This window comes from Pongo pygmaeus, chromosome 11 (assembly GCF_028885625.2).
Source record: "Pongo pygmaeus isolate AG05252 chromosome 11, NHGRI_mPonPyg2-v2.0_pri, whole genome shotgun sequence".
Lineage (NCBI taxonomy): Eukaryota > Metazoa > Chordata > Mammalia > Primates > Hominidae > Pongo > Pongo pygmaeus.
Genome location: NC_072384.2, coordinates 48,313,338 through 48,336,741, shown reverse-complemented (window position 1 = coordinate 48,336,741; position 23,404 = coordinate 48,313,338). Strand labels below are relative to the sequence as shown.

The 23,404-nt window shown below is 42.7% G+C and overlaps 1 protein-coding gene and 1 long non-coding RNA gene across 2 annotated transcripts in view; one reads left to right on the top strand and one right to left on the bottom strand.

The window, feature by feature from the left end:
* Positions 1-23,404, bottom strand: part of KIF5C (kinesin family member 5C) — a 151,539-nt gene that overhangs the window by 100,540 nt on the left and 27,595 nt on the right. The window contains exon 2 of the mRNA XM_054478001.2: positions 4,008-4,098. Coding sequence (XP_054333976.1) covers positions 4,008-4,098 — 91 coding nt within the window. The remainder of the gene's footprint in view (positions 1-4,007; positions 4,099-23,404) is intronic.
* LOC134737683 (uncharacterized) overlaps positions 1-23,404 on the top strand; it is a 28,975-nt gene that overhangs the window by 1,254 nt on the left and 4,317 nt on the right. The window contains exons 2-4 of the long non-coding RNA XR_010122800.1: positions 4,617-4,759; positions 5,230-5,466; positions 16,220-16,270. This is a non-coding gene — a long non-coding RNA (uncharacterized LOC134737683). The remainder of the gene's footprint in view (positions 1-4,616; positions 4,760-5,229; positions 5,467-16,219; positions 16,271-23,404) is intronic.

Sequence of the window (23,404 nt, the reverse complement as noted above, 5' to 3'; positions counted from 1 at the left end):
AGGAAGGATAGCAGTAGATACTTAAAATGCTCCTTGCCTCCCATTTGCTCAGTTCTGAATCCAGGTCTTGCTAAAGCAAAAGAGTTAGTGCCATCTTCAGATTAGAATTGGGGAAGGACGTGATCGTACCTACCCATCAGTAGTCCTAAGGAGGCATGGGGCTTCCTACCGACTCTCCAGGGGAAATGGGGGCCTGTAGGGTTTCTGGTGATGGTAGCTGACAGGCCATCCTCACCAGTCACCAAACCACTCAGGTAGGCCATAATCAGAGGATGATGAGGCGGTCCTGCTGACTACCTGAGGCCAGCCCGCATGCCGGCTGGCCAGCCTAAAGGGCAGTCACTATGCCCAGGCAAGGGCACGCTGCGTCTTCAGGATGGAAACGCACCTCATCATTGGCAGGCCACCAGGGCCATCACAAGGTGTAGGAGCCACCATCCCTGTCCCCTCTTCTCTACCCTCCTCCCACACCATTCCTAGCCCTGTCTTTTGCAATGCTTAGTTAATAGTCCATATGGCCTGACAGAACAGGGACCACTCATAAAATAATTGTCATCAAATGCTAGCTGTGTGCCCACCAGGAAAGGCGGGCAGGGGAGTGCAGAAGAATATCAGTCAGTCAGTCTGACAAGCCCAGGCTTGAGTCACAGTCCATGGCCCCCAAACCAACCTGGCCAAGTTATTTCACTTCTCTGAGCCTCAAATTCCTCTTCTGTACAATGAGGAAAATAATGCTCACCCTTCAGAAAGTTGTTATGATTTAAAATGCAACAACATATGTCAAGTATGTAGACAGTGCCTGATAAGTCACAGCTAAAAATATTCTTCTTCTTCAGAGTCATATATAAGATAATAACAAAACAGATCTGATAATGTCATCCTAAGCTTAACACTCTTCATTGGGTCCACATTGTCTGCAGGATAAAGTCCATCCATTTCCATCAAATTGCTCCAGCCTAACTTTCCCAGCCTCATCTCCCATAATGCCACTCTGCACCCTGTGCCACTCCAAGTTGCCTAAGCAGAATTTGTGTGTTTATGCTTTTACTTTTGAAATCCCCTCTGCTTGTACAACCCTCCTATATTCTATAGTCCTCAGGACCCAACCTTTCAGAGAAACCTTCTTTAATTCTCCACTCCCTGTCCCAACCAAAATCAATACGAGTGACATTCTTCTGTGTTCCCGTGGCATTTTGCATACACCCTTTCTAAAGTACATAATGCCTATGTGTGTGATGATTATGTACACATCTGTCTCTTTCCCTGTACTCAAAGCTCCTTGCAGACAGTCTTACATAGCATGGCGACTCCAGTCCCAGCACTGCTTACCACACGGTAAGTACTTAATACTACTTACAGAAATGAATGATTAAAAGAAACAACTGAATGAATGAATTTTAAAGGAATCAGAACTGGAAAACAAGAAATCCCCTTCTCTAGCATCTGGATCATCCGTATCTAGTTAATTAGGAAGGCAAATGATTGGTGTGGCTTCTGTAGGCTGGGACATAGTTACAGTACTTCGATAATAGCATCCAGTTACCATGGTGTTTAATTCCTAGGCATCCAGAGGAGCCTGCCCATTTACTCTGCTGGTAGTCACAAACCCTACAACCTCTTTGAGAAGAAATGGAGGAGAATTCTACATGCTTTTTCAAGCAAAATTTTGAAAAACAAACACCAGACAAAGATGGGAGCATGAGAGATGCCAGGACTCCACAAACAAACATTTAAAATATTTTTTTTTAACCCAGTGAAGTGGTAGGGAGTGAAAAACCAGAGAGAGAATAAAGCCATCGAGTTAAATGGAGCCTCCCAGATGCTCCAAATCATTAAGAGTTTAGATGGACTTGAAAGGAATGCTCCTTGGTCCACCCATTATCAGGAATCACGGGGACTATGGTGCCCTTCGGAAGTCATCTGATTTAATTATTAGCCTCTAGAAAAAAGCAGCTCCACAGCACCACCTCCCAATCTTGATTTAAATAGGGTTCCTCGTGGCAAGAGATAGCTCAGCTATACTTGGTCATCTGTTCCAAGGAGTTCTTTCTTGTATCTCTATGTTTTAGCTTACTGATTCTGAAATACATGGCCACTTCTCACACTAGCCTCAGTGGATATTTGTGAAATTCAATCAGACCTTCATCAATTCCTTTTTAAGGGAGAATAAGGCATGTATGTATGATCATACATATTTATGGTACCCTAGAAATGTCGGTTAGTCATATCATGTCAGGGCCTGATTTTATTCTACTAGATGGTTTTCTTTATAGCTCACTACATATTGGGTCTCAAGTTACCCAGAGTTAGGCCACATCTTCACAAGGCCTGTCCATTTCTGACATTTCATACTGTAGAGAAATCCGAACATTGAAAGAGGCCCAAACTTCTTTAGTGAATAAAGACTCAAAGAGTATTACTATAGTTTGTTAATCACAGGATTTTCTTCTAACAGAGTACATCCATTTCTAATTATGTCAGCTTAGAAAGGACAGGATGTATTTAAATGGCCCTCATGTTTAGCACAGCATGTGGTAAATACTATTTGTCTGTGATAATGAAGGGGGAGAGAAAAAGAAATTCTGGCACATATGTGATTAATCTTACTTTAATAAAAGATATATGAATGAGTCCAATAATAGGGAGCAGGGCTGAGTAGGAGCAAACCAAGAAAGATATACTGCAAAAACAGAGAAAACATGTTTAGATAGAAAGAGAAGCAGAAGAGTAAAAGCAGAGAGAAGACAAAAATTACCACCCAATATAGGTCCATCCTATTAATTCAGAAAGAGCTCAAATTCAGTCATATTTTTTTTCTCATTGGGTTTCTATAAAAATCTCACTGTGAAGACCTTCAAAATTAATTGATGTCTGCAGCAAGAATGTGAATAACCATCCACCTCAGCAAGGAACATTACATGCTGACATGCATCTCCCACACAGGTGTCCAGGGTCAGAATTAAACGAACAGATGTACCCAGAGCTGATTTTCATGAATTTCAAATACTGAGGTTAGTCAGCTTCTAAAAACAAGCAGATCCAAAGTGACATGGTAGGTTTTTTTGGTTTTGTTTTTACTTCTTGCTTTTTAAATCCAGAGCTGCCTATACAGGGGGCAGCATCAAGACATTTGAAAGCACAATTGCCACAACATTCACATTTGAAGGAAATGATTTGATGATGAAAAGCAAAGTAGCAGGAGATGCCCCCCAGCTCCGTCCAGATGGCAAGCCTGCCAATGCAAGCTTCAACCTGCCCCTGATTTGAAAGGACAAGGTAGAGCAATGTGCAAATTGCTTCATCTCCCTGCTGCTATTTTGACATGAATCCTCCAGGGCCAACGCCAGTCCTAGAGAAAAGGACTGATCTCTAAGATGTAAATGTAGGCTTGAGGCTACCTGTTTGGAGGAACAAATGTCAGGATCTGGGTGGGATGGTTGAAAATGGGTTAGGAGAAAGCATAATTAAGGAATGCTGAATAGCAAGACCAGCTCAATAACAAACACAGTAATGTGATTTTATGACACTGTAGAAAATTTCTAAATGGCAAAAATTTTCCATATTTAAGCCTTCTTGCTGAGAGATATTAGTAAAAGGGAGACAGCTGCACAGAATAAATCAACCAAAGATGTACAACTGGAGCATCAGGAATATATGTTTTCTCCTTCAAAGGAAAAAGGAGGTTCCATACCTGCAGCCAGTGTTTTAAAATTATTACAGAAATAGTGTGAACACAGCTTACCTTGCTTTTAAGCTTTTGGGTGACAAAATAAAAAAGGTGGCAAAAGAAATAAAGACATGTCCTTGAAAAGGGAGAATAGAGAGATTAAATAATTTGCCTGACATCATAGCAAATCAGGGCTAGAACCGAGGCTATAGAATTCAGTGTTTCCAATTAGCAGGCCTCTGCTTACAGTCAAGGCACATTGATTCCTAGGCTGCAAATGTCACTTAATGCTTTCAGTTACTCTGAATGGCCCAGGAGGAAATAAAGAAATAGCACTTACCTTTGACAATTTGCTTCGCACATGCATTGTAAACCTGCTCTTGGGTCGTGTTGGGAGGTAGCACTCTGTCGAAGACATATGGCTTCCCTTGCTAAAAAAGAAAGACAAAGGAAAGAAAAAGGTGGAAAAAACACATTAGATGTTTAGGAATAAAAAATCGCAAATATTAGTAGCTAGGCCACAGGCACTAAGTCACCAACCCTGTTCTTTAAGGCAGTTCATTACCAAGAGTAGGGAATTTTTATAGCATAAACCACACATGCATTGTGTATATGTGCACTGTATGTTGAGAATCTGAGATTTTAAAAAAATTTAAATTTAACCACTTTTTAAATGAAGGGTAGGTTGAGACTCGTTCATTCATTCAAACAAATATTTACTGAGCACTTATACAGAGCCCGGCACTGGGCTAGATGCTGAAAAAAAAAATCACAAAACAGTCATGCCCTTGTGAATCATTCAATTAAGTTGAGCAGATAGCTAATAAGCAAGAAAGCAAACACATAGGAAAATGCAAAATGCCTAGGTTTAAAACAGTGGGACAGAGGGAATGCTAGAGAGGGCAAGGAAAGCCTGGTGAAGAAGGACCACTTAAGTGTATCTTTACAGGATCGGGAAGATGGAGGCTCCTGAAGAGCTGTAGAAGTGCATCCCAGGCAGAAGCCCAGCAGACAGCAAAGGGCCTGGTTTGTTCAAGGAACTGGAGAGCAAGAAAATCAGGAGCCAGTTCATGCAGGGCACAGTTAGCCAAGGTGATGTGCTTAAATGTTAGTCAATGGGAAGATGGGACAAACAGATTTAAGTAGCTGCTCTTATTAGAAAGATATTATTGCTTTGTGTCCAAAAGAATTCTTGTGTTTTCTTTCTCATGCACAAGTGATGCTTTAACTGGGTTGAGGCTTCCAAGACAAAGAGAGCCCTTCTGTACAGTAAATCAAGAGATTTCCCCAGGTGTGCAGTCTTGGGATTTGGTTTGATGCTCAAATGTGTGTGTTTCAAGGAAATAACTAGTAGAGGTGCACTATATGAGCCCTGACACCCAATCACTCTATGTTTAATAAGGAGTTACTGAGCATTTAGGTGCCAGGCACAGTGCTGAGTGCTGGGGAAGTGGTGGGTGGGACAGACACAGCCCCTTCCCTAGGAGAACCCATCCTGAGGGCACCTCATCTCTACCACCACCGCCCAGGCAGGGGGCAGTCATGCTCACCCTCTTCCACAGCCGGACTCACACAGGAGGCCCTTCATCTTCATGTTCCCCACATAGCAGAGGGGAGGGCAGAAGATGAGAAAGGAGGAGAGAGCAGAGCCAAGAGCCTCCTTTTCTCCCCCTGTGCCCCTCCTACGTGTGGCTCTGGACACCAGGAACCACCCAAGGACAGTGGGACTCCTCGAAAAGATAATTGCTCATGAGGGATCCAAGAGCAAGGCTTGTTACATCCTATAACCTTCACACAAAGTAAGTCCACAGCTGTCAGAATGGCTTAATGTTCTACTTATTTATTACTTGGGTAGAGCTGAACTGGAGATAAAATCCTAGCCCTTAAGCTTTACTCTTTGAAAACTGGATAGCGCCAGCCAGGTAAATGAGCTACTTCCACTTGGTCTTAGAGAAATGGGGAATTTTCAGTTACTATAAAATTTTGTTTTGATGCAAAGCAGCAGAACCAGAGTCATTCTGCTAAAATTATAGAAATAGAACAGTTTCTGATATTTTGTTTGCAGTAAGTTTCCTTCAGTTAGTGAATCAAGGATTTGGTTGAATAACCAATAGACTATTCCTCACCATAGTCTATTGCCAATTATCAGCTTACTACATGCTTATTAAGCTTTATCTATTTGTAAAATTCAACTAAATGTCAGTAAGGTAAAAGGTAAGAGTAAATATTTGCAGAGTTTGTCTGGGTATTTGTTATCAATTGAACTTTCCGGAACAAAAATGTAGTTTTGCTTAATTTAAAACAAATCCACTATTTATCCAAACAATGAGAATCACCAAAGTAAAGCGTCTTGTTTACAGCTTGATCCTGCTTTGGGTTTTAGAGAAAATACACTTAATACAGCAGACAAAATGACCTGTTAAATTATAGCACATGGTACAAAAAAAAAAGGACTCCTCAGTTTTGCCCTTCTGTTTAAAATGTTTATTAGAATGCATTATGCCTTCACTTTAAGAGAAGTAGAGAGCAAGAAATCTCTATTCCTCATTTAAATAACATAATTTATCAAATGACAAACAGATAATACAGCGATTCTTCATAACCTAAAGTTAACTCCCAAACAGAAGTTGCCTGCAAGTCATTATGATTGAAAATCATAATAGAAAAGATAAAATTTAGAAAGTGATTTGTTATGAGACCTATCTTGTCAGGATTAACACCTTATGTAGTTAAAAATGTAAATATTTTTATGTGTCCTGTCTTGCACTGAGTTAGTTATAGGCTTTTATTTTAGGTCAACCTTAAAGCCTTGGAAGAGACTGATCAAAATTTAGTTACTGAATATTTTCAAAGAACTGACTTGTGGCATAGCTGTACCAGCTGTATATATAATTGCCATTTTAAAAAACCACTGATTACTCTTTGCTGCTTTAGTAATGGTATGAAAATCTCACAAATCCTGATTGAGACTTGAACAAAGACCCTTCCCCAATAGCCCCCAAGGAGGCAAGATTGTCCATTTTTTATTCCACCATGGCTAAAGGTTTCTCCAGGCATGCACTGGGCCCAATTTGCTCTAGTCATCACTGAGTTTACAGCTACAGAATACACTTTTCAAATGACATTTAATGTGGGTTTTGGGTACTAACACTTGAAACCTAATGATGAGGTCACCAGTCACTCCTTCTGGAGACATGAGTCCCTTCTAGGTGTCTATGCAGCACACGGCTCTCTCCAACCTCTCTGGCTACCTCCATCAATGTCCTTTGCTGGCGTTTCTTTCAAACTTCTAAATGGTGGTGTATTCAAGACCCAGACCTCTGTCTCCTTTCTGTCTACACTCTTGAGTTACATGTAATTTAAATGAATATTTCAGGCTTCATCTCTCTTCTAACATCCAGATTCACATGTCCTCTAGACATTTCCATTTAGGTGTCCATGAGCCGTCTCAAATTTAACTGACCAAAAAAGAGCCATCAAGCCCTCCGTATCTGAGTAAGAACTATACCACCAATCACCTAGTTACTCAGACTGAAAACTAAGAACCATTCAATATGTCCCATAGATTCCATATCCAAACTATATCCCAAACCCTATCACTTCTCACCATCTATACCATGCAAACTTAGTCCATCATTTCTCCATCAGTCTCTTCTACACAACAGCTATCACCTCCTGACTGGTCTCCCTTCCTTAATTCTTGCTCCTAACTATCAAATTTCCACTTAGCAGCTAAAATAAGCTTCCTAAAACTGTAAATCAGATACAAATTCCTTGCCTAATTCCTTCCAAAGGCTCCTATTATTCTTAGATTAGACCCTCTTTGCCCTCAGCTGCCTGCATCATCCTCCATCTCACTATAGTGTGGCCCCACGGACTTTTCTCTGTATGATGCTTATTCCCTAGTTCACAGCCTTTGCTCTTAACTCTTCCTTTCCCTTAGAATTATCTCACTGCAGATATTCATTTACCTGTCTCCTTATCACTACTCTTTAGAACTCAATTCAAATTTCTCCTTCCCTGAAAGTTTTCATGATCCTAGGAGCCCCAACCCCACCCAGGTATCACTCTCTTACATTACCCTAATTAATTTGCTCCATAGTAGTTAGTATGTGACTAATTATCAATCAATCTAATTAACCACTACAATTATAGCGTTTTACCAGCTAAAACAGAAGCCATATAAATCCCAAGTCCTAACCCCATGTAGGAAAACCTGCTTCAATTTATGAAGGGAATCTGGATGAGACACACACATTCCACACACATTACTACTGAAAATAAAGTATACAAGCTTTGCCTTGAAGCCTGCATGTGGAACAGTGCTAATTACGTAGGAGCAGTATAACTAAAATTAATAATTTACCAGGATCACATACAAAAAATAACAGCAGATGGTTCTTACACTTTTATAGTTAAATTTTTAAAAAATCATACCACCAGAACTCTATCAAGTTGTTGAATGCAAGGTGTCTGGGAACCATATGGCCTGCCTATTAATACATTTGACCCATTACCCAACAACTGTTTCCCAGCCTGGAAGGAATATTACTCTGGGAGACAATAGAAAGCAAAAGATTCACATAAACGTTTCGAAGATGGGCACCAGGAGGGATGTTAAGGAAAGTGAAATTAATTATCCCCAAGAAGAGATCATTAAGAAGTAATCCAATAACAAGCTCTAAGACTGACGACGAATTGTAGCATAAGGTTGCCAATGATTTGAATGATTTTTCTGCTCTCTTTATCAAGAAAGAAACAAACAAAGGCTAAAATTTTCACAGAGAGATTTAAACTCACTCTGTGGAATTACCTTCTGACACTGAGGAGTACTGTATTCAGAAGAGGAACTTATTATGGAGAACAATAAGTAACTCTGTGTTCCAGGCACTTATATGATTTCATTCCTGAAAGTACATAAATGACAAGTTCTTTCAGCCTGTGCTGTCACCTTAACACTGTCACTAACACCATCACCAACCACGATGACCCACGCCCTTTTATACTCTAGCCCATTTAATTCTCATAAGAACTCTATGAGCTAGGTATTATTATCCCCATTTTACAAACTGGAAAACTAAGGCCAAGCCATATTATCTGCTCTATTACTTAGGGGAAATAACTGCCAGGCCCTTACTTCAAATGTTCTTCCTTTACGGAGTACTGTTTTCCTAAAAAGCTATGATTTGCCAGAAAAGCAGGAGACATCCGCAATAACACATGCTAAGACTAACATGAAAGACTGAAGCAAAGTGATTATGAGGTAACAAAGGACAGAGATCCCTACTGTAGCCTGTGGCAGTCAAGAAAGTGTTAACCATGAAGGTAGTGCTGACATGAAACCGTTGAGGAAAGAAAAACTGAAGATCTGGGAAGAAGGCAAGATTGGGGAAACAAATAAAAAATAAAAAATAAAAAAAAGCAGAGGGCATGCAATGGCAAGCATTCCTTTCAACAGAAGGAATTAAAAATGGGCAAAGGCCAATCAGAGGCTAGGGAAAGACAGATGCAAGGCTTGCTATGGAAAGTTGAAGTTATTTTTAAAATTGTATAATTTTTCAGAGCCAAAAGGTCCTTCCAGGTCATTTCAACCCATCATCATGTTTTATAAATAAAGAAAGATCAGGAGAGGGTAGATGGCATGCATGCAGCCAGCTAGGTAGGCAGTAGATGTGTGCCTCGCATCCAGACCTCCTGCATCTCTATCCAGTCCTCTAGAAGTTCCACTTTAAAATCACTTGCTCTCTCCAAACATCAAGGAAACAATAAACCTGAATTTCTGGTCCTTTTTTCCCCCTGCTTTCCTCCCAATCAATTCCAAATTATTTTCAAATACAAAATTAATTAGTCCAATGAACAAAGAGTTTTGCTCAAGATGTGGTCAGTGTCATTCTGTTTTAAAAAAAAAAAAAAAAAAAAAAGTTGGTGACCAACCTACATCAGGCATTTGCATTACACTAAACTTACCAAGCAGTTATCCCCTAAATGAAGTGAAATGAAAAAGTGACGATCATTCACAATGTACCAGCTCAGGAACTTTGCATCCTATTACCCTCACAACACCTAAGTGCCGAATCACATCTTGGGCCCCTCCAGGTCCCCAGTCCTGTGACTCCTGAGCTCAGCTCCACAGAGCACAGGGGCCATTTAATTTCCAAGAGCCCCAGCAAAATTTACCCTGTTTCAAGGACATCCTCCGCACTCTTTAAAAATAAACAAAATTTCAATGTTCATTCATAAAGTCTATTCACGAAAGGCGAGAAGCCATGTCTGGTACAGGCACTTGTACACTTGCCAGCTTTACTGTTACAGCTTTGGAGCCTCTGGAAACTTCTGTGAAAATACAAATGGCAGACCTGCAGCAGATGCTGTCAGGGGCCTGACTATCCTCTCAATTTCCACCACTTCCATGTAGGCTAGTCTAACCTCCCACAGTCAGCTCCTGCATCTCTCTGCCTGGCTAGTCTAACCTCTCATGGTCAGCTCCTGCATCTCTCTGCCTGAAGGCTTTTCTGGCTGCTGGAGCCCTCTTGGTCACCCGCAACAGGCCAAAGGGACGTTGTGGGTACCAACCCCAGCAGTTCTTAGTCAATGGCTATTAAGAGTTGGGGGGGTCAATACTTTAGCTCCCATGCCCAGGGGTGGTAGTGCAGGGGTGACCCTGAGGCATGTATTCCAAACTGGCACCCAGACCTCCCCAGTGGGATGAGGCTCCCATTACCCCTAGTGGGAACTCACGTGATGGCACACTCTATATGGGTCCTTCACTTCCCTGCCTCGCTTCACTTTTCATCAGTGTTTCCTAGGATCATCTCCCAAAGAAACCCGCACTTCCATCCTTGCCTCAGGGTCTGCTTCTGGGGGAGCCCCAAGTAAGGCAAAATTCAAGACATTTTGTTCCCAAAGGTCTTTCATTCAGTAGGTCCTAAAAGATCTGGACTGGTGGTTTCACTGTCAAATATGAAGCCATCATATTTGGTTGGTGCTCAGCCAACAGATTGAGTGGAAATTGAAATCCTTGCTAAAATTCAACAAGCTGGGGCTTTGGGACACTATCCTGGAAAGGGGGTACACCTTTTCCTTCATAAAATGATGCTTGCTGGTCACTTGCCAAGCAATGGTCCCACAGGGCCACATCCACCCAGGGAATTATCAGTTTCTAACTGACACAATTCTAGAAGCATCAAAGGCTCTTGAAGGCCCTGGCCTACCAGAGCACCTTAATGGTGCAGGGCAGGTGCTCAATAGATGTCTGTTGATCACAATGATGACTAACACCTGCCAGATGGGCCCCAGGGATGCTAGAGGAGGGTGCCACCCTCAAATGGTGTACGATACAGGAGACACACACTGTATTTCTCCAGTGTGTCAGAAACTTCACTTATTTCCCACCATTCTTACTCCCCACCAAGATTTTAGCAGTCCTGAAGTCACTCTGTCTTTCTACACCCCTTTACCTCTTTACCCCATTACCTACCTTCCAATTTATCTGAAGCTGGCCTGCAAATTGCCAAGGCAGGAAAAACCCCACTTTGCACACTGGGGCAAAACATCCCATACCTGGCAGTGACCACCAGCTCTTTTCCATCACCATTATACCGTCTCCAGGGTGTACTCATTTGTAATGGCAGCCTCACAGGGAGACCCTAAGGCCATGCTGATGTCTCCAGTCAGCAGAAGCCTCTACTCCAGCTCCCCATTCTCCTCTCCACTCCACTGCCTGCCCAGTCTACAGTGGGATGACGCTGTAACTGGGAGTATAAGTGCTAAGCCAGAGCTGCCCCTGGACATTGCCCTCCCCCTCCCCACACTGGATCCGTGCCCCAAGGAAAGCAGCTGGTGCCAGTTCCGGCCAAAGCCAAGGCTGCTCCCAGGAGAATCTGCAATGAAACAAATGTCCACAAAGCAGCCACTGGCTTCTAATGGAGTTGCCAAGGCAATGCCAACCACTTCACGTATTGAGAATGAACAAAGGCAACACACAAGAATGAATCTTGTAAGCCTTCCTGCGGGAAACCAGGCTAGAATTCTTTCCTTTCTGCCAAAATTCCCACTGTGTGGACACACAGGCACTGTCAAGATCACAGACAGCTACAAAAGAACATTCTGAGAAGGCAAACTGCCCGAGTGATAATGAAGAAATTCAGAATCATTGCCTGGCTAACAGGCATAATGAAGACAGAAGTGTTACTTCTGTTAAAGAGAATAATGGAACCTGTGCCTCAAAAATAAGGTTCTTATGTGTATGTGATTTTCATTTCAGATCAAAATACAATGAACTCCTTTCTCTCCCACCCCCCAAGCTTTTTCGCCTTTGATTGCTGTGTACCCTTACCTACAGGGGGTAGGAGGAAAAGTCAGGCAACTGGTTCTAGTCCAGAAACTGGCTCCTCACCTGCTTTGAGACCTTGATCAATTTACCTATATTTTCTAAGCCTCTTCCTCTCTGTAAAGTGAAAGGTTGAATAGTTCTGGCTCTAACAAGCTAACACAATAATGAGCAGTAAGGAATGCTGTGATTTTCCCGTCAGAATGGCTTCTGCCTTGACCTATAGCATGAGAGAAGGTAAGCTGTAAACAGGAGAGAGCTCTGTGTTCTCTGCACTCAGAGGAAGGAGCAGAAATTGCTGCCATGGTTATTTCAGCAGATCAAGTTTTCTGCCAAGTCAAGTCTGAAGAAAAAAAAAAATCAAACCTTCTTCACTGGATGGGAGGTGAAAAAGCCATTTCACAGAAGGTAGAATGGAGGATCTCTTGTGCCAAATGGAAGATAACAAGGATAGCACTGAGCCTTCTCTCTGGGGCACATCGCCCTGGTGGGGCTTCCTGGCACAGCGCAGTACCATCCGGTCAAACTGCCACTCGACAAACCTCTCCCAGTTACGCTGAGTCTCATGATGGCGCTGCCAACACGGGAACACGTGGTGACACATGTAAAGTTCTCTTCCCTTTAGTTAAAAAATCAAAAACAAAAGCTTTTCCCAGACCTTCACTTGACTAAGTATGGTGCATAGAGAGGCTTCTGAAAAACACTGCAAATATTTACTGCCAATAGAATTAACATTTGTTAACTTTTTTTTCACTCTTCAGAAACAGCTTACATCATTATAATTATCCCATGTATTGAGCAGCAATTTTACTTTTATAATAAGTTAAGGCCCCTCAGTTCCATTTGTTCCTCATGATTTTGGGGGTGAGACAAGAATATCAACTTCACTTTCTGGGAATGGAGAATAACTTCCCATGGCCATGTGGAAGGCAAAACTTTGAGCTGAGACTGGGATCCAGAATTTCTGGTTCCCAGCCAAGCCTTCTACCCGTAACACCATATTGCATCTTGTAACTGTTCCCTCAACTATAGATTTTCTAAGAATTCCACACATTTGGGTTTAGAACATGATTCCATATAACCTAGAGTGCAATGGCTTGCTCCTACATATTATGGATAAAATAACTCCCATAAATTACAAGGAAAATGTTCCACAAAAGAGTATAATTACATTAACCAAAACCAGCAATAGTCATTAAGTTCAGGATGTCTATATCACAATGGGTATTTAACATGCCACTCCCATTCAAACATAGTGCACTAGCACTATAAATGAGAGCTGCTGGATGCAAACTCCAAATAGTTCTTTAATAGTCAACTACATCTAGATGGACCATCTGGAACTTGGGCTACACAAGGCTCATGCATCCCAGGGTACATCATCTCAGTTGTCATACAAGAGAAGGGACATTTGACCCACAGTAGCAATGGTGGGTTGCCCAACTGGCAGATGAAGTACTTAAAGCACTAAAATATATATATAGGCCAGGTGCAACAGCTCATACCTGTAATCCCAGTACTTTGGGAGCCCGTAGTGGGAAGATCACTTGAGGCCAGGAGTTTGAGACCAGCCTAGGCAACACAGCAAGACCCCATCTCTATAACACATTTTTTAAAAATTAGCCAGTTGTGGTGGTGCACACCTGTTAGTCCTAGCTAGTCAGGAGGCTGTGGTGAGAGGATCATGTGAGCCCAATAATTTGAGGCTTCAGTGAGCTATGATCATGCCGCTGCACTAAGGCCTGGGCCACAGAGCAAGACCCTGACTCCAACATATATACACACATAGAATTTTTTCTTTAAAAATTTCTTGTTGCTGAATTCAGTCACAATTTTATAAGCCAAAAATCTTTAAAAAGTGATTTTGAGTGTAGTTGACACACAAGCATTGCATCTTTTAAAAGATTTCTAATTTTAGTTGGAGGACGGGGCACCATATTTTTCAACGGTTAGGTATTGGAAGAGCCGGGTGGCCACACACATGTGGAATTTGAAGAACAAACTCTCCCAACACTTCCTTCTGCCAGCCCCTGCCCCTGCTTCCTGACTTGAAGTTCCACCATTTGAACCAGTAATGGATTCAATAACTTTTAAAAGAAGACTATGATTCCAGAAGGCTAATTTATCAAAAATAGCCCTCTAGTCTTCTGCCAGGAGCAGCAATTAGCTTATCAGATTCGTTAGTTAATAGAACCAAGATAAACCAATTGTTCATTTCTAAGCAGTGAAGTTGGGATGGGGAGAAAAGAGGGACGGGCAGGAGGAAGGGAAGGGTTTCCCAAACCAAGCAGGAAAAATCAGTGTGATGAGGGAGATGGCACCAGAGGCAAATGTCATTTCCTTCACAACTAGCCTAGGATGGGCCAGCAGATAATAGTTTAAACCTAGTATCCAAAGCAGCTTTTGCCCAGCAATCTAGGGTAATAATTGTTTAATATACACCAAGGCTCAGGTACTGAAGGGCCACTTACTGGCACCCTCTCCCTTAAGACAGGAGCCCTGGGTTCATCCAAGATTTCCTTCCAATATCTACCTCTTCACAGGCTCCTTTCTTTCAACGTAAAGCATGCTTATGTTTTCCTATTCTCTTAAGTTTTTTCTTTGTCCTCCCTCAAACTACTGCCCCAGCTCTAGCCCCTTTCTCTATCAAACTATTTAGAAGGTCGGTCTTCTCTTGCCTCTACTTCCTTACCCCTCCCATCACATCCTGCCACCTAATTTTTGCTCTCATTCATCTGCCTTCTTAAAGGGCTTCATGGCCTCTTAATCTTCAATTCTAAGACACTTTGATGGTCTGCAATATCCTCAATATTCACAAGGGTAGAACTGTGCACCAGCCCAGCCTTGTGGAAACTCTGCTCTGCTGCCCCCCTGGATGCTGCATTCTCTAGCTCAGCTTCCTTCCTCTTTGACCCCTTCTTTTCCTCTGTCACTGCCAATTTTTTTTTTTCTCCTTCCCGCCAATTCCAAATTTAAGAATGTCTCCAGATCTCTCACTGGGCCTCTTCTCTTTTGCACCTTCCGTTTCCATACTCTCTCACATGGAAAGGCATAAACATTCCTGTAGTTTTAGCCACATGCTGTAGGCAGAAGACGAACAAAGTCCATCCTGAACTCTGAGTCCCAAACCCACATTGTTAACTATCTAATTAAAACCTCCAATTAGATGTCCCCAAGTACCCTAAACAATATATGTTGAAAAGAGAGCTTACTGCCTGTCTTCTCCGCCTCCTTCTCCTCCACCTCTTTCTTTCACTATCCCCAGTCATCCAGGATAAAAAGCTCAGAGCTATCTCTCCCACAGTTGTCCCTCACCACCGTCATGCAATCAGTTGCCACAGAGTGGTCATTCATTTCTTTGACTTATCTCATTTTGTGTCTCAACTATTCTTACTACTTTTTACCTAGACTTGTACGAGGGTCTTCTAAGTGATCCACTTGTCTTTCTTTTCTCCAATGTGCTCCACATCCTTTGCCAAATCCATCTGCCTCTGGCCCAGCAACTAAAAGAGCTTGCTAGGATGCCCTATGGTATATGATCCCCCTAGTGCAACAGCAGACCTACCAATCCCCACAGGAACGTCCTTCCCTACTGGACCTCACTGCTCTGACAATTCCCTCTAACTGGAATGCCATCTCAATGATTTGACCGTGTTATCTGTCAAAACACTACCCATTCCTCTGGAAGCACCATGTCATGGAAAGAATGCAGGATCCAGAATTAGAGACTGGGGTGAGAGAGGGCTAATATATTTGACTGACTCTCGTATGCTAGACCCTATGTTTTACCTGGGGCATAACATAGATTGCTGACAACTATTCTTTAATGTAATTGCCACTCTTCATTTTACAAGTGACAAGGTCAGATTCAGAGATGTCCATGGCTTGCACAGGGTCACAAAGCCCATATTACATTGGCTTCACATGGTAGTTGTGAGAACAAATAATAAAAGGCATATAAAATTACTTTACAAATTGCAAATTACAAATTGCACATATGTTATTAACATTATAACTTATCTTACCCTTTTATAGATTTTTAGTTATTTAAGGACATGTTTTCTATCTTACCCATCTTTGGATTCCCTGCAGCATTTATGATAAGTATTAAAAGTGCTTAAATTAATAGCCGTTTAATTAAATTGGATTTTTCATGTCATATTTTGAATTAATAGAATTTTTAAAATTTTACTCCAAAATTGAAGCTGCCATTTATTGAACAGGTCCAAGTGCCAGGCAGAGACTACCGTGAATCTCCACAGCAGTGCTCCAAGGTTAGCATTATAATATCCATTTTACAGATGGAGAAATCAGAGTTCCGAGACAACACATAATAGTCGCACAGCTGTAAGTAGGAGAGGCAGGAGGGTCTGATTTCAGAGCTCATGATTTCCCACCATTAAAGACCCTCGATCACAGATATCCAATTCACCTAGACCCACCAAAATCTAACATTTCTGCAACTGAGATGATTCCCATCTCTTGTGAGCAGAGAAACGTTATTTTCCTTCTTATAGCCATAGTGCTGAGAGCTTTCTTTCAGACTCCGCTCAGCATTAATTACCACATCCTCATGAACACTGGCATAATCAGCCCTCTGCCCCACACAACTAAAATCTTTCTTACAGTTTTACAGATTTAGGGTTTCTCGTCTTACTGCTTTATTCAACAGATATTGACTGAGAATCCTCCATGTGCCAGGTACTGTTCAAAAACACTGGGAACCCAGCAGGGATGAGCCACAAGTTTCCTTGTCTTTACGAAGCTTTCATTCTGAGGGAGTGGAGAGAGACAAGCAATAAACAACCAATCAAAACAAAGATGACTCCTCTGAGTGTTGTGACATGCGGGTCAGGGAGGATGGCTCCCAGGATGTGACCTCAGAGCAGAAGCCTGGAGGCTTGCCAGCTGCAGGAAGAGCAGGGGCAGGGCGCTGCAGGCAGAGGTGACCAAAAGCGTGAAACCTTGAGCTGGGAAGCACGTGGTCTGTTGGAAAGTGGGCTGATGTATTTGAAGAGAGCAAGGAGCAGAATGATACAATGGGGTGATGGGGGAAGAGCCAGGCAGAGCCCAGTGCCGCAAAGCCCGGTAGCACGTACATGTGTAACGTACCTTGAAGCAAATGAATGGCCTGATCTGGTTTCTGTTTTGGCTGCTCTGTGGCGATGTGGTGCCTGGGAGGCAAAGAAGCTGGGAAGGAGGCGGTTTTTCTCTTCTAGGTACTTTACAGCTCTATAATATATGCTCAGGTGAAATTTGGCTGGTATTTTCAGGGACTTCACTGCTTTTGTGCCATACTGGCCTCATCATGTAGATAACATCACAGATTTATTCCATCTTATTATTCTGTAAGAATGATGTCTAATTTTTTTAAAAAAGAATCAGCTTTAAAAAATGCAAAGTCTCATACAAAGTAACCCTTTTCTATTTTAAGCAAGCATTCAGAATATTAGCACTGCTAATCAGAACCTCACTAAACAGTTATGACTGATTCTAAGTGCAAAGTGGGGAATGAGAGTAACAGAGAGTATTTACTGGCGCTAAAGCAGGTACGATGGGGAGCATGCTAGAGAAACTGTCTCACTGAATCCTCGGATGACCCCGTGGTGTAGGTAATACTGGAGAAACTGAGGCTACAGTGGCCACATGACTTGCACAAGGCCACCCAGTAAGAGTGGGATAGAACAAGAGCCCATGTCCATAACCCCTCTCCTATTACTCTAAGGTCAGGGTGGCCCTTTAAGGTGACCAAAGGGTTAGAAATAACCAACAAGAGTGGATGAACCTAGGTTTATTTTGTCTGGAGGAGAGGAGTCTTTGAGAGTGATTAATTAAAGCATATTCAGGATATTTTTTAAATAAATGGAGACAGCTGTTCTCCATCATCCCTAATGGTAGAAGAAAAGGCCTTCACCCTCAGCCTGGCAGGTGAAGACAGAGATAAAGAATGTGCAGACTGTGGGATCTTACTGGGAGGGAGGCAGGGCTCATCTACCTAGTCTGTCTCTGATGCATTTCTTTGGAAAATACATGTTGACAGTGCTTCTAAAAGTAATCATATGAGCTGCCTGAAAAGGTCTACTTTCAACTCTGGTAAAGATCAGGATGCCTTTTCCAGATTAATTCCACATTGGTGTTTGTGGGCAATGTTGAAACAAAAGAAAATCCAGGCTAGTCAAAACTTTTCACATAAATAGTGGCAAAAGCAACCGAGTGGCTGGACAGATTTGAGACAGGAACAGCCAGAGGACTGCAGCAGGGGCTCCCAGTCTGGAGACTCTAACATAGACCTCCAGATGACCCCAATGACTAGGAATTGCTTTTACTCTGGACAGCCTGCTGGGCAGCCCCAGTTGACATATGTTCCAGGTCGCTAACCACTTTGACTGCCCCTGAGCCACAGAGTCAGGCAGGAGTCAGGGACACGTAGGTACTCTCTTCTCCCTGCCCTTCACCTTCCTCCTTCAGGGCCACCTCGGCCACAAAGGCTGGCTCCACATCAGTCAGCTACTCAGACATGCTCTCTCCTCACCTCCTCCTTCCCACTCTTCCCCTGATGCCCACAGGCTGGATTTCAGGTCAGGAAGCACTAGGCTTGGAGCCATATGCTGAAAATGACTTCCCTTTTCTTCCTAGATCAGATTTGTTGCAAATGGCTCTGCTCCCACAAGCTCCATGATCCAATATACCCAGGAATAAAATCTAAGGGACATATGGGTACAGGGAGCAAGATCAGAAGAGACCTCAGCCTCCTGGGTTAATGCACAAAGCTTGCAGCTGGTCATGCAGTGTGCTGGGCCCTTTCCATGGCCATAAATCCACACCTGGGTGCATTAATGCCACTGCATCTGGAGCCCATGTGCTTCACAATGGAGAGGTGAAGTAACCGCAGGCTGTCCTTCACAGGCCATATCCTCAAGGAGGTGGTCCTTGTGACACGGGTGGAGGTGACTTCACTTCCCCCCACATGGCCAGTCAGCCACTGTCAGGGGACTGCTCTCTCCACAGTGTTTTCTTAATTAAAGAAGCTTCACAGGACAGCAGCAAAGAGGGACCAAAACAGGTAGCATTGGACCAATCCCTTGGATTGGGTCTGAAAAGCAGCTGCCACCTTCATTGTCCTTCTCAGTTTTTTCTTTTTCTTTCTTTTCTGTTTTTAGAGACAGGATTCTTGCTCTGTTGCCCAGGATGGAGTACAGTGGAATGATCACAGTTCACTGCAGTCTCAAACTTCTGGACTCAAGTGATCCTTCCACCTCAGCATCCTGAGTAGCTAGGACTACAAACACATGCCACCACACCCAGCTAATTCTTTTAATTTTAATTTAATTAATTAATTTATCTATTTATTTTGAGGCAGGGTCTTGCTGTGTTGCCCAGGCTGGAGTGCAGTGGTATGATCCCAGCTCACTGCAGCCTCAACCCCCTGGGCTCAAGCAATCCTCCCACCTCAGCCCCGCTGAGGAGCTGGGACTACAGGCATGCACCACCACAGCCATTTAATTTTTGTATTTTTTGCAGACACAGGGTTTCACCACATTGCCCAGGCTAATTGCCATCCAACAATGACTAATCCGACTCACCCTAAAACAAATAATAACTATCCATAACACTAAAGGACGAACTTGATCCCTGAGCTCAAGCGATCCTCCCACCTCAGCCTCCCAAAGTGCTGGGATTACAGACATGCACCAGCATGCCTGACTTAATTATTTTTATTTTATTTTACTGTTAGAGATGGGGTTCTCACTATGTTGCCCAGGCTGGTCTCAAACTCCTGGGCTCAAGCCATACTCCCACCTTAGCCACGATTACAGGCGTGAGCTACTGTGTCCTCCTTCTCAGTTTTCTAGCACTGTCAGGCCCTGAGCTCCAAGCCTTTCCTCCGGTAAAGCACATCAGTTACTTAGATACCAACTGTGGCATCTCCCTCCCGTGGGACTTCCTTATGATCAATGAGTCAGTATTTCCTGAGGTTCCTCAGTCTCCACTTTCACAGCCTGGTTCCCTCCAGGCACTCATACTTGTGCCTCACCCTCTTTTTCTGCTGAATTATTTAGACATCACGAATTGGCTAAAATGTACTTGCTGAATTTACTGGCAAGAGAAGAGGCAGCTTCCCTTCCCTTTCCTCTGCCTCCCCTCTTTCCCTCTGGCCCCAAGGGAGTCTCACTCTCTCTCCCCTCCCTCCTAGGTAAACCCATCTGATATGGTTTGGCTGTGTCCCCACCCAAATCTCATCTTGAATTGTAGCTCAGATAATTCCAACATGTCATGGGGGGTACCCTGTGGGAGGCAATTGAATCATGGGGTGGGTCTTTCCTGTGCTGTTCTCGTGACAGTGAATAAGTCTCACAAGATCTGATGGGTTTACAAAGAGGAGTTTCCCTGCACAAGCTCTCTTTTTTGGCCTGCCATCGTGTAAGACATGCCTTTCACCTTCCACCATGATTGCGAGGCCTCCCCAGCCATGCAGAACTGTGAGTCCATTAAACCTCTTTTTCTTTGTAAATTACCCAGTCTCGGGTATGTCTTTTTCAGCAGTGTGAAAATGGACTAATATACCACCCTCCCACTCCTTGACCCTGGCTCCATCTCTCCCTTCTCACAGGCTTCCTCCATTAGCTAAAAGCATGACTACATGTGTGCTATCCTTAAAAACAAAAAACCTGCCATCCACCTCGCTTCTACCTCAACTCACTGTGCTATCACCATCACACTAACCTTTTTGGAAATAAGTAGCACACACTCCCAGCATCCTTCCTCTCACTCCTCATTATGCCAGTCTTTTTGCTAAATGGGAAGCAGCAAAGGCACCCACAGCTAAACCCTTAGCAAACCAATGCCTGTCCCCTGCCATCCCTTTATCACCCTCTCCAAGCATCTGCCCCTTCCACTTCTGCAATGATTTCTCCCCTTCTTTAATTTCTGCAACTTCTTTAATTTCTCTTCTTTTTAAACATTGGCCTTCCCTAGCATTAAGTTTTTGTCCTTTTTTCCTCTCTAAACCAATGTGTCCTAACTCAGGGATTTGGGTGGCACCATCACAATTTTTGTCATAACCATGTACCATCCACTCTACCTTCAATTTAATATTTTTTAATTAACTTATTTTTCCTTAAATATACTTTCAATGAAACTTTTATATTAGTGTTGTAAGTGAAAAATCAGTATTACATGCTACAAACAGAAGGCAATAAAAAGAGTTACAATGAAAACAAAGCAATACTAATGAGTTCTAGCTAGAAACATTGCATGTCAAGGACTCCAAGCCTAGGACCTGTTCTTTCCTTTTATTAAGAGGGAAATTCCAAAGTATTAGAGATTAAACACTAGCACCAAACTGAGGCTTTGATAGATTCAGAAGGGCTGAAAGAGGAATAAAACAAAAATAACTTTCCACTACCTGATTCAATGTTATCTAAGCCCATGTCTGCTGTGTACTGCCTAAAATTATCAACTACAAAGATAATTTTCCTACTAAATACTAGAGTTAGTTCTCCTTCCTCTGTGACTCTCTTCAGGGGACTTAACAATTGTAACTTTTTCAATGGTTGCCATATTTCTTAGCTCCATTCCACATGCTTTTAGAAAATGAGATTACAGACATAAACTAGAAACAAGATAGACAACAAACACCCTAAATGTCAAAACTAGTACCAAACAGCAGCAATCCATCCAAGCCGGAGCCTAGATCTACCCCAAATGGCTCTATCCATCAGGGTTGGATCCTGGAACATGTCAGAGACTGCCCACCATCAACGCCTAATCCATAATAATAAATGATAGCCAACATCTGAAAGGTTTACATGCCAAACGCAGCACGACGCACCTCATATATGTGCTGTTCAATCTTCACAATACCCTCGTGAGATCGATGCTGTTATTATTCCCAGTATGAGGAACCATTAGAGAAGTTAAGGAACTTGCCAAGGATCTATTGTAAGTGGCAGATCCAGGATTTGCACCAAGATCGTCTGATTCCAGAGCCTGTGCTCTTAACGGTTCTCCTCCCCCGATGCTGAGACACAGCAATTTTAAACCTCACAAACCTCAAAATAATAGCCTGCTGCTCTTAAGCACAATTAAGACAATGGGGTTGACACAACAGGAAAACCATTCAACATGTAATTAAACATAATTACTGGTGTCCTCTAATTGTTTGGGAAAATAAATCTCTTGCCCTTGACAAGCTATAATTCTGGTGTGTGCTAAGAAGGTTCAAGTCTTCACTTCAGTCTGTATATCTCTAGCACATACATACATTACTCATCACATTTTATGGCGAGTAGCAGTAGAGTGGCTCAAAGATACCTTCAATACGTAACCTAGAATCAAATAAGATAGGGCTCAGAGGAATCTAAACCATCCTGCCCAAATCTTCATTTTATAGATGGGAAAAAAGGGGAAAAAAATAACTTCCCAAGAACATACAGGGCTCTGCCTTCTAGTTAAGTGCTCAAGGCACTTCACTGGTTAAACAGGTTAAATTCAGACTGCCTAAGCTAAAAACCTGCCTTCACAATTTAGTAGCTATGTGACCTTGGGCAAGTTATCCAAACTCTCTGAGCTCAGGTGAGGAGGATAATAATACTGCAGCAGCTCTCTCATAAGACGTTGTGAGGACGAAATAACAATATATGTAAAGCACTTGGAACACTACCTGGACACATGGCATTCGATCACTGCATCTAGCCAGAGATACTACTGCTTCAGACAGTGAGCCACACCTGCATGACGGGCCTTGGAAATACTTCCAGGTTCTCATCAGGGCCGCTAAAAACAGCAGTAAGGGTGTGTTCACATCCACTAAGGAGCAGTTAAAGGGTGTCTCCAATGTCTGCCACATGGAGCTAAAACTATAAAGCAAAGGCGTTTAGCTGAGATTCTTTCAAGGAGGGAGAAGGGCACGGGAAACAGACCTGAGTGCCTTGTATCATGACACTTAAATTCTGCTGGAATGAGCTTCAGTGCCAGTAGCCATGCTCTTGTGGGCAGATCTGTTTATTTAACATGACAGATAATCATGCTTCCAGAAGGACAAAGTTTTTAAAAGCAACATGAACAATTATTTATGGAGCATACACTTAGTAAATAGCACTAGGTGTATGGAATACAATGAAATCTAGGGTAGGACTATCAAAGCAGCCTTGGCAAATACCTAGACCGAGGCTCCCCATCTTTCTCGAACCCCAAGCAGACATCACTCTTCAGCCACAGCACACTTGCCTGCAGAGCCCAAGTACAGCTCAAGGGCAGCCTTACAATCCCTCTCAACCCAATGCTCCATGAAGCCACTGCCTGTGCATAAATGTTGAATTTGGGAATTAGAGGAATAAGCAGGCAAGCAGAGAATGAGGCACAGGACTAAAACTCAGCAGGGGCCAAGAATTATTTTACTTAGCTTC